This window comes from Astatotilapia calliptera, chromosome 11 (assembly GCF_900246225.1).
Source record: "Astatotilapia calliptera chromosome 11, fAstCal1.2, whole genome shotgun sequence".
In the NCBI taxonomy this organism is placed as follows: Eukaryota; Metazoa; Chordata; class Actinopteri; order Cichliformes; family Cichlidae; genus Astatotilapia; species Astatotilapia calliptera.
Genome location: NC_039312.1, coordinates 28,484,304 through 28,496,753, shown reverse-complemented (window position 1 = coordinate 28,496,753; position 12,450 = coordinate 28,484,304). Strand labels below are relative to the sequence as shown.

Sequence of the window (12,450 nt, the reverse complement as noted above, 5' to 3'; positions counted from 1 at the left end):
TTATGTTTCTAGATATAAACCATACTGCTGGAACATCCATACTAGCATCTCTTAAATGTATTGATGCATAAAATGAAGGCAGAAAAAAACCCCATTGTAGCTTCTGTTTGTATTCTTCTTTCCATTATTTGTAATAAACCTGTGTGTGGTTACCATCAATCAGTCCTGCAAAGAAAATATAAGGTTGCTATTTTTGTATATGTGCATTGTGAAAAGACACGCTGCATTAGGTACAAGGGTTCCTCATTGCATTCTAGAAAAAGAAACAAAGATGTGTACAAGTATATCTTAGGCACTGTAGACAAAGTTTGATAGTCACAAGGCAACATTTAAAAACTGATTAAAAACCATACAAATAAGAAGAACTCTGTTTTTTACATGATATACCATAATTATATTTATGGACAGTCATCTCAATGGACAAAACTGGATACCAATTGATAACTGATTCTACTGACTGGGGGCTGATGCAAGGGAATAAGTTATTACAGTATGTGTCCTTTTTTAAAAGTTCTTCATCACGATGCAAATCCTGTCAAGTCTTTGTTGCTGCCAACAATAAAACAAAGTGTGCACACATGCTTTGTTTTTGATAGCGTTTCTGTACTTCTTTAGTGGCATTAAGCACCTCTCATACAGAGGTGACCATGTCTTGTGAGGACACCTGCTTTCTTTGGTTGTTTCATCCTTGAAACAGAAACTGTGTAAATTACTTGTGAGAGACAAATCCCATATGAATTGAAAGCATTAACCCATCCTGTCATTATTGCTATGCAGTCATTAAGCCTTCAAGACAAAAGAACTAATGATGACTGGCCTTCATCATAATAAGCAGAGACTTGATTACATAGCTCCTTGCCTTCCTACCATATTCTATAAAATTACTAAATCTTATAAGAGGCTAAAGAGAGCCAGACCTTTCTATGTTTCATTCTGATGGCCATTTTTTGATTATGATGATCAATAACTGAATGCAATTTGTTTTTATTCCTATTGTTTTTGACCCCATTAACAAAAAAGTGCACCCACGTAGTCATAAATATTAAATGAGACACAATGCACATTTGAAATATTTATTTTGCCAAAAATATTACGATATTGCCTTTCAAAATTATTTAACTTCAGATGTAACCTTCCTTAGGTCAGTCTCGTAAATGTTAAAATGTGTGTCATACTAACCAAATAGATGTACATAACTATAAAAAACAACATATTGTTGAAGAATAATAGTGGTAATATGTAATGTTCTGAAGGTATTTTTTATTAGATGTCTGTCTTTGGTTTGGATTGTCTGTAAAACTTGTATTTTGTAACAATACTTTGCTTTAGGAAACAATTACAAAGCACCTTTCATCAAATGGACACCTCATTTGGAAATGCAGCCTTTCCGCAGGCCAGTAGCACACAGTGATGGAGCTCTAGATCGACATCTAGTGGTCGAAACTGTCTAGAACATATTAAATGGACACTTGTGTTCTTTTTAGTTTTAGTTTTTTGGGGATTTTTTGAAAAGCAAAGATGTGAATAAAAATGTAAAGCCTTCTAAAACAGCACATTTTGACAAATTTACATTAACATTAGTACAATATAGGTAGCTTTACATATTTTCTTAGAAGGGTCTAGGTTGCTATAATCTCACAGTGTGTGTGCCTGGTTCTGTCTTTCTGTGTCTTTTTGTGTCTAGTTGAGCTTCTCAGTCTCCTCTGGCTTTGCGAACTCTTCTGTCTTCACAGTGCTCAACTGGCCCTCATGACCTTCCTCGTCCCCTGGTACCTGACAGATAGCAGGAGATTATTGAGTTTCCAGACTTACGATATCAACTGGTCTCAAACATCCTTCCATTTTCCGCTATGTCACGATTCAAGGCACTCATTAGTAGCTGCTTCTTGGTTTAATGGTATTAATTGTCTACTGGTTCTACTGGTATCTAAATGTCAGATGGATCGCAAAAATGGAACAAATGTATTTCTTTTAAACGTGTTGTCATTCAAATATTCATAAACACAAACTCAAAAGCACCAAGGGCAACACAAATCTAAATGACGTCAGCCCAAAGTAATCAGATTCTGTGTAATAAACCAGGCTGATCATAAATTGTAGTGGTGAATTTGCTCCACCTGGTGATTCAACAGCTTTACTAGCTATGAACATATAACCGTCTTTGACATCTGATTGTTGGTGAAACACTCCCATCTTGTGGCAAAATTAGGTACTGCTCTGTTTGCAGCAGGGAAGTCTGAATCTTAAACTCCACGTAGCCTGTAGTATAGTTGCAGTGTTTCTTTGGCTGTGGACAGATACAGAGTTTAGAAGTTTCTAAAAGCTTCTTTGAACTTACTTCCCAGTAGATGCTGTCCTCAAAACACGAGGCGTCAGAAGGAGCTCCATAGATGGGCAACTTCATAATGAAACCTAAACAAAAGATTATCTGTATTAATCTTTTTTTCTTAATTAAGATTTTTAAGAAGTTATTAAGATATAAGTTGAAAGCAAGGTTTTGGGTTTCTGCTGACTATTAAATTATAAATCTTGAGATATCGTTTACATAACATTTTTTGTTTTTTACTGATCTGGTACCTCACAGGTCACAAAAGTCCAGTAGATTGTATTTTATGTTTTGTATCAGGTACTTTAAAAGTACCTGATATTCAATCAAAGGAGTATTAAAAAAAAAAAAAAACTAAAGGAGGGATGTGAACCTACCAACAAGAAGCCCTCCCACCAGGGCCATGCCTAAAGTGACAGCAAGGGAGATGGCCTGAATCCCGCCTTGGGAAGATGCGCTTCTCCCATCAGGTGCCACCATAGGGAACACGTCTTTCAAACTAAAATTGGCACAGAGGAAAAATATCAAGTAAGTTCACATTTAATTTATAGAATGGCTGGATGGATTTTTCACTCTAAAAATCGCACACCTCCACATCCAAAATATTTCCACCCCATTGCAATCCCCAACAATGAAAGGAGCAGGTTGAAGAAAGCCTTCAGTTTTCTGCATGATGATTTCTGATTTGTAAATCATCAAAAGAATGATTAATATGTATATATGATTACATTTTATATATATATAACATTTTAAATCAAATATTTTTAATGTTCTTTTATATCCTGGTCTTGACAGTTCATAACTTAACAACATATGCTAAAGTACATATTTGTTTTGTATTTGTTCTTACAAAATTATGTTTCAAATTCTATTTTCACTCGTGTTCTTTGCCATATGCTCTCAACTCAGATCGCTTCAAGATGTTTATTGGTAGTGCTCCTTTTTTCTCTATACTAGTAGAAGTAAAAAATTAGATGTTGCTGTGTTCCTTTAAATCAACATTCTGTATTGTTATTTATGTTCTCCCTTATCTTTTATTGCAATATTCTTTGCGGGGGGAAAGGTCAACATAATATTTGACCTTACACCTTTTTCTTTTTTTCAAACAAATACAAAAAGAAATTTTTACCCGTCGCCATAAATCTCCTTGGTAGCCAGAGAAGCAGTGACCGCTCCCACAATAGCGCCCATAACACCGGGCATACCATGTAGGTTGTGAACCCCACAGGTGTCTTGGATCTTCAGCTTGCTCTCCAGGATGGGCTGATGGAGAGAAAACAAAATGAGAGGATTATGTGGCAGTGTTTGTTTTGTGGATGAAACTGTTTTGTGGATGAAACCCATTCAAGTTAATAATATTTTCAGTAAAAATGAATTCATTTTAGTGTTTTTTAACCCACTTTTTTAATAACCTGAAAACATAAATTAGCACATACATATTTTTGAAAAATTCACCAAAATTGTGTGTTTTAGCAACCAGTTTTTGTTTCTTTCCCTTCCACAAGTACATCACAGTTCCTTGTCTGATTTATTAAACATGAAAACTGAATCATCCTTACTGAGAGGTACTTGTAGCCCAGAACAGAGATGATACCAGCCAAGAAACCAACAATCATGGAGCCAAAAGGAGTCAGCATCATTTCTCCAGCTGTTCCTGCTGCCACTCCACCGGCCAGTGCAGCGTTTTGAATGTGGACCTAAAATAGTGACAGAAGGACTTTTAATAATGCATCACATAATGCAGAATGTAAAGATTTTAATATCTGTAGAAGAGACCTACAAAATAATAAATGAACAGATGAGACCATCAGACGTGAGCACCAAGAACTGTAAGATAATTCATCTTTCTCTAGCATACTGGTTTTGCACCACGTGCTAGTAAATAGGTGGACGATATTACAGACAAGCTGATTCCTTCCAGTGATTGGTTTGTCTTTACTGTCAGCAGGTTGTGTGGCATGTCTGTCCCCTTTGTCAATTTCACGAGCTGTTTATATTTCCCTCTTTGGTTTGATTCAAATCAGCACGGGAATGTCTCGCCTTGACTTCTTACTGTTAACAGATGGGCTTGACAACAAGCACATGTGACTAACTGACAGTGTCATCTTTGAGGAGGGAGTGTACCGTCAGCTGACACGTTTGTCAGTTTTTATCACAAGTGACTCTGTCGTGACCCGGATCAGCTGACTTTGACATTGCTGACAGGAGGGAAAGACCTAGTTCTTTCATTACTTTGTCTTGACCACACCCTCCCTTCACCGTGTTAATACTGATTGTGCACTTCTTCTGACCTCTACAGATGTTAAGAATATTTTTAATTATATTTTTTATTCTTAAACCTTTACCCCATAAAGAAGACATTTGACAACCTCCCCTAAACCATTATAATAAGTTTTACACCTCAGTATGGATCAATAAAAATGTGGATTGATGTCCACTAGACTGCTTTCTGTGTTTTACTAAGGGTAGCTGCATAGGCAGAGACCACACAGGCTAACTTCTAATGCAATCTCAGTTCCACATCTTTGTTCCAAAAGGAGGCCTGAAATATGACAGTTTAGAAATAAGCTTCAAGGGAAACTCCTATTAGGCTTTCAAGTGGTAAAGAGTTAAGGTGAATTGCTTTTTGAAGCTACAATTCAAGTCATAAATTATAATTTTGTATCCTCACCATGTCCAGTTTGCCATCATCAGCTGTGAGGGCAGACATGGCATAAGTAGACAGAGTGCAGGCTGCCAGGGAGTAGTAGGTGTTCAATGCTGTACGATGCTGATCGTCTCCGTGAGCTGTGATGGCAGAGTTGAAGCTGGGCCAGAACATCCACAGGTAGAGAGTACCTATTTACAACCAGTATAGAAAAGACAACATTTTAATATTTCATCAATACAGTAGTTTTGATTTAAATATACACTTTGAAACTACTCAAAATATAACTGTTCCTGTTTCAAATACTATAGAGTGTTTCTATGTGTTGTTATTTGGGTGATTACAGACAGTTCATGATAATAGCGCCTGGCAAGCACCTGGCAGCACAAGTGACCAAAGAGTTACTATTAAATTAGACAACTATACATATAATAAGGAACATTTAGTATTTGTATTTCACAGAAGTAGTTGCAGGTGTTTACCGATCATAGCAAACATATCAGAGTGGTAGACTGAGCTGTTCTTGTGTTTGCTCTTGTCCAGCTCGGGTCGGTACAGGACTCGAGCCACCATCAGGCCAAAGTAGGCTCCAAATGTGTGAATGGTCATCGAGCCACCAGCATCTCTGGTCTGGAACAGGCCAGGAGTAATAATGATGAAAATAGGTGACAATTCAGATATGCATTGTGCATTTTAGGCCAAAGTCTTCAGTCCCAGTCTTTAATTATGTAGTTAATGTTTTCATAATATGAATATCTTTATACAGTAACTTACTCCAAGAAGGCTCAGCAGGATGAACTCATTGACTGCAAACAGTGTGACCTCAAACACAGCCATAACAAGCAACTGGACAGGACTTGTTTTACCCAGAACAGCTCCAAATGAGATCAGCACAGAGCCGGTGCAGAAATCAGCGTTGATCATACTGAAAGAAACAAAAATGTAAAAAAAAAAACCCCAAAAAAACAATTGAATTCATTCAAAAAATGAATTTCAGAAACATAAACTTCACAGCACAAAGACAACATAACAAAATACAATGCATCTCTTCTAATCCACAGATTTCTTTTGTAATTTGCATGATGTGACATATTTTGTAGCATTCCAGTTTTTCTCAGCATTTAGAAAACCTTTTCAGTATGTTCATACTCAAAACTACTCTTGCTACCTAGAGTGAATACCAATTTTTTGTTTTGTTTTGGGTTTTTTTGCATTCATCAAGTGATAAGAGTATTGACAGTTTACTACATCCAGGTAACCAAAGATGTATTCAGGCTGCTTTAAATGCAGGATATGCAATTGGTCACACAGTGAAGGTGAACAATATTTCTAGGAATTGCTTAACCATGAGGCATTAACACTGCAAAAGTAGTTAGCCACTCCTATAGTTTTGACAAAGAATATTCTGTCCCCCTTGTCATAAGAAAAGGCTAAAATAAGACCTTTATTGCCATTATTTTATAGTACACAATGTGCCAGTCTCACAGGCAGAAATCAAGACTAGCTCTAGAATAACAAATGAAACTGATTTGTTTGTACATGTGTTGGAATTTGCACGGGTTAAATTGTTTGCACTCGTGTTTATGATTGTAACTAAGAGGATTAAGCGTCAAGAAAAAATTCTATCCTTATCCTATGTATTTTGCATATTCTGTATGTGTTTGGGTGCACATTCATATATGCATGGTTATCCACATACCTCTCCACTCCAACGTGGATTTTGCCTCCTTGCATACCATGGAAGAAACCCTGCATAAGTGTGGCCCACTGTAAGGCTAAAGCTGCAATCAGGAAATTGAAACCAACACTGCTGAAGCCATAACGCTGGAGGAAAGTCATGAGGAAACCGAAACCAATGAAGATCATTACGTGTACATCCTGGAAACCTGGAAAGTGTGGATGAAAAGAGTTAAAAACTGAGAAACCAAGTGGTGAAATAACGAAGTACCTATGGCATTTAAAACATTTTCCCCTCATGTTTTTTTTAAATCAAACTACAATTAATTTTTTGTTGGTCAGAGGAATTCCAACAGCACTTCAGGGAGGATATCACTCGCTTGGATTGGTCTGGAATGTTTTCCTCAATAGCTACTCTCAACAAACTCACTCAATCATTGCCAGCGACACTATGACTCGAGGGCTTTGTAGTCTAGAAAAAAACACAAACTGAATGGCTACTTACATAAGCTTTGGTTAACTGGAACAACAGGTTAAGCTGTGAAACATCCTACTGATTCTTGGATCATCACTTTATCACTTGTATTGTGTGAAAAACTAGCTTTTGCGACAAGAGAGCATATGAAACTGAACTGTCTAAACTTGCACCCGGGTGTTTCCATGTATGTTTATCTATTTGTCTGATATTCCCAAACACAAAATTGCACTGTGCTTTGCCTGCTGTCACTATGGTAATGGTTAACTGGCAGGACCATGCAGAGGTGTTGTCTTCATTGCTGTTTTGGCCCAGATGCAGTTCTCAGTAGTTCCTAGTTGACGCCATACAGTAAAAGCAATAATACGCTTCACTGGGTTGAGTTAGATTCTATTATTTGGCTTCTGCTTAACCTTTAGTAATAACTATATAACCCAGCTTATTTGTATGTTTCCACATTGCATTGAATTCAAAACGCTAATATTGTCACTCATTTATTTATTTCTACTTTGGTTTAAAAAAAAGAAATAGTTCAGGTAAACTATTGCACAAGAGTTTGTTCAATAGCACAGTTCTCAACTATAGTTCCTCGGTTAGATCATTTCTGTTTTTTTTCCAAACCTACCCATGCAAGTGTTTTTCCAGTGAAACTTATATGTCACTGGTTTTCATAAGAGCATATTTCAGAGAAAGTCCACATTAGGTCTTCATTTTAACTATAAGTTGTGACCTGTGTGTTTGTCTTTCTGGAGGACAGTCCAGTAAAACACAGGCTTTGTACAGTGTAAACTTCTATGTTTACTGTACATTTTTTTTTCCTAAGAATGAAATAAGGGTAAACCATGTAGGTTTTCCATACACACAGGTGAAGTTTTCTTTCATCTCCCAGGATATTGAGGGTGTCAGACTTCAATACACCAATATGAACCTTTTGTCTCTGCTTATTTTTCTTATTTTATGAATTTTAATCTATTAATCCTGTACTGTTTGAGGCAGAGCTGAAGAAAATAGTTGTTATTTGGTCAAAGCTTTGTTAAAAGTACAGTTTGTAATGTTTCATTTTGTCCTGCGACATTTCACATTGATTGATGTGTCAAAATGCAGTGGCTATGCTAACCAACTGACAACAGTCAAGTTATTAGTTTAGCTCACCAAACACATTTCCCACGTGTGGGACTAATAAAGGTGTATCGTCCAGTGCAAAATTAGAGGGTCATGTAATAACTACGTAAAAAAATATTGCTGACCTTGTGGCTTTATTAGTTCCTGTAATTCAGTTTTGAAGTCACATGTAACCTAATTCTGCTGCAGTAGGTTCTGAAAGGTGACTTACTAATAGGCCAGGGCAGGATCAACACTCAAGTTAGCTGCCTGCAGGTGGGAGGTGGCTTGTAAAGGAGAGGGAATTCATCTCCCCAGATTCTCTTTGCAGAATGCTGTCTAATTTGTTAACACACGCCCAGCCTAACACAAAGCTCCATCTTAACGAATATGCCCAACTGCTAAGCTAGAACTTTGTGCTCCCTGACTTCTAAGAACTTCAGTGTTAAGTTTACCAATGTAAATGAAAGAAACAAAACGCCTATTTTCCATTATTAAGTCTACAACATTTCATTTTAGGTTCGGCTTAAAATATAATTCCTTCCTGGAAGTCCTATATATTGTCCTCTTGTGATAAGCAAAATGTGTCTTTTATTATGGCTTCATGTTGATTAAATATAAATAAAATTAAATGTAATAAGAGTGGAAATACCATCATTTCACGTTACTACTTAAAACTGACCACAAATCTATACTTTTATGTATCCAATGAGTGCCCCTATAAAGGTTTTTTGTTGTTGTTGTTTTTGCCACTACTGGGCAACGTAAATCACAAAGGTAACAAATAGCGAGGACAATGTTTTTGCCTGCATGCGACAGCAGTGGACTGGAAGACATTTCCATGAAATGTTCACTCATAATGAATAGGACTCTTCCAATTAGGGAAAAGAGAGCTGGTGAAATGCAATTCAGCAGATTTTTCCCCTTTAATGCAGATGAGAACATTTGTGTTTTGTTGAAAAAACAGTTGCATGCAATGATGAATTACGCAACAGTCCTAAAATAAGTGCACAGTGAGGCCATGTCTCAAAACAACAGGTAACAAAGAGAACCACTTTAACATATATCGGCCTTTGAAACTCTTAAATAAATTGCCGATAGGCTTAAGAACAAGGCAGAGGCAAGCTTACTATTACTACAGTATTATTTCGTTTTTTGGTTTACACTAATCTGTAATATGCTATGTGCAAAAATAACGTTATATTAAGTAGGAGCAATGCACAAATTTTCCTTTCCATATCTACAAAACACTCACTTGGGTAGCGGTAGTAGAAATCGTTGTCATATTCACTGTGGTTCGAATGGTGCCACTTCTTTGCATCTGTCTCTTTGTCATACTCCACCAGCACCCCAAAGAGGATGATGAGGATGATCTCCAGGATGAAGCAGGTGATCGGCAGTTTCAGCCGCATGTTGGTATTTGTGTCTGTCATGTTTTCTTTCCGGTGAGATGAAGACGAGAAATTTAATGAGGCTTGTTCTTCATGAAATTAATTACAGCTCTAGCACAGAGCGTTGGACACACTGTCTCTCTCACACTCAGGGGCGTCCTGCAAAGACAAGAGGATGTTTTGTGTGAGAGTGGAAGAACTAGCTCACAGACAAACACAAGCGCTGATGTGTTTTTCATCTCTTGGGACACACCTACCGGACCTAAAATGGCATAATTAATATTATTCCCGCCCCCTTCTACTTTACTTTTTAAGGTGGTTTGAAGTGCTGGAGTTCAGCAAATACGTTTATAATAAGTAATAATCCAGTACTTTTGTTAGATACAGCTTGGTAATTTGTGTTTCTAGTGTTTTAGACACTAATTTATGGCTAATAAGTTTAAGCTAGTTTAAACTAGTAGCTTAACACTTAGTTAAACCACTAGTTTATGGCTGCTGGATTACCACATTTTAGCCAGCAGCATGAGATTTAAGTGTCATTTTTATTTTCTGTGTGCACTTGCCATCATATATTATTGCAATTTGGCAGCAGCCACTCCTTCATTCATACAGCATACAGTTTGAGACAGTTTCTGTTCTGTATTTGTGTTTCATGCTAAAAGCAGAGATAATGCAGGAACAAGTTCCTGAAAGTTCCTGAGACAATTCACTCACACACTCACTCTGTTTGGATAGGTTTGCCCACAAAAACTACTTTGCTGTGGTTACTGAAAAAATATACCGTTTGGTTATGAAGCACCCCAATTAGCATTAAAAAAATTAAGCCACTGGAGTTCCTGGATTAGCCACTTAGGGCTGACTCATATGTTTACAGATGGGTAAAGAAAAACAAAAAACAACAAATAAGAGGTGACAAAAAGTCCAGACTTAGCAAAACTTAAAGCACAGCTCTTTTACTCAGTGTGATTGTTTTTAATGTACTCTTAATTTGATCTGTTATTGTATATTTTACACATGTTTGTATGGGATATTGTATTTGTTTTAAATGTTATGTGGTATGTGACTTTTGTTGCTATGATGCCAGGTCTCTCTTGTAAATGAGATTTTTAATCTCAATGAGATTTTTACCTGGATAAATAAAGGATTAATAAAAAACAGTCATCCTGTCTTTGAGGATGCACAGCGGATCTTCTGTTCTCTCAGCGATCAAAAAAACTGTAGCCACCACGGCCTACTACTCATACAACTGTCAATTAAAATCACACAGGATGAGTTCAGAAGGAAAGGGGCAAGAAGCCAGAATCAGCAAATACATATAGGGTTTTATCATTTAAAAGATTTGTAAATGGTAAATGGCCTGCATTTGTATAGCGCTTTTCTAGTCCTTAAGGACTCCAAAGCGCTTTACACTACATTCAGTCATTCACCCATTCACACACACATTCACACACTAGACCATTAAAAGAAAAAAAAACTTATTTGCACAAAGTATTAACACCAATTGCCCTGATTTAATTACAAATCCACTATAAATAAATGGGATCCCACAGGAACTCAACACCTCCCCACTGCAACTGTTGCTAGCACTGCAACCAAATTACACAATCCTATACACAGAAAATCCTTACATCACGAACAATTATACAAAGCACAACACCTAGTATTAGCTCCGACTCAGGAATTGCGCCATACCCAACTATAATATTGTTGGGTATGGGGTGGTTAAAAAGCATGAGAAGAAGAAAATAGAATAAGTATCATATAAATAAATTACACATAAATATACTTAGTAAAACGTATACATGACCTAAAACATTCATTTTGCACCTTAAACCTGTACTGAAAGGTCTGTATGGCAATCAAATCTTCTCTAACGAGTCTCTGTTTGAACACTGCTGAGATAAATGCACATAGTAGAAGCAATAATCGTGATATTCTCACGTGATAAAGCTACAGTTCTTCAGCTGCTGCATTGCTTATCATGACTTTGTAGCATCCCACAAGCACATTTGCGCATAACCACAGTTCTGCATCAGAACAAGAGAGAAACGATGAGCCTCGCTACTACTTCCAATTTATACTATTCCTTCTATCTCCTGGTTCCAAATAGAGTCTGTTTTGAAAGGTCACTGTCCCTTTGATAAGTTACAGCCAGGGCTTAAATAAATGTGGGACCATAAAAGTACTGACACCATCAAGGATCAGTGGGTTTCTAGTTGGGCCATCTGCAGTTTTATTTACACAGTGGAAGATGAAACAGATTACAGTGGTTTCCTGCGTGGCGTTCTCACTTGGGGTTGGCTCTCACAGTGGTGTTTTTGTGTCTGCTTAGGTGTAGCAAACTTAATTAAAAACATATAGATAATATCTTATTTCATAGTGTAATCTTCACATTTTTTTTATCCAAACACAATCTCTGTTGATTCACCCATTGATTATATTCACAGTATGGCCCCTATAGCCAGTGTAGCCAAAGGTAGTGTGGCCACTATTAACTCTTCTCCAGCAGATTGTACCAAGCAGCAGGAAAAACCTGATCACTAGGTGCCCGTGAGGAGGACGTGTAGTCCTAAACAGAGGCCCACAGCACACGACCAACCCATTCATGTCTCTCATCCTTGTCCCCCAGTCTGTGACACACCCACTGAAGAGACGGTAACCATCCTATTTTGGATAGAGCAAAATGTGACTAAATAGTTTAGACCAGGAAGCAAATGTAACAGTGTAGTATTATTCCACTTGCCACAAATGCCACAACTTGCCCTTTGATCTGATACAACACCGTTGTGCCCATTCAGGAAATAAAGTAGCAAGGATAGATCAGAGACTCCTT

At 37.2% G+C, this 12,450-nt stretch overlaps 1 protein-coding gene across 1 annotated transcript; it reads right to left on the bottom strand.

Annotated features, from left to right (window-relative positions):
• Positions 1-1,059: 1,059 nt before the first annotated feature.
• rhbg (Rh family B glycoprotein) lies at positions 1,060-9,838 on the bottom strand. Its single transcript, XM_026185328.1, has 10 exons — positions 9,482-9,838; positions 6,673-6,859; positions 5,748-5,898; positions 5,456-5,603; positions 4,998-5,164; positions 3,886-4,023; positions 3,456-3,589; positions 2,704-2,825; positions 2,339-2,412; positions 1,060-1,773 (listed from the first exon to the last, which is right to left on the bottom strand). The coding sequence occupies exons 1-10, from the start codon at positions 9,657-9,659 to the stop codon at positions 1,681-1,683; spliced, it is 1,392 nt and encodes a 463-aa protein (XP_026041113.1). The 5' UTR covers positions 9,660-9,838; the 3' UTR covers positions 1,060-1,680.
• Between the last annotated feature and the right edge of the window lie 2,612 nt (positions 9,839-12,450).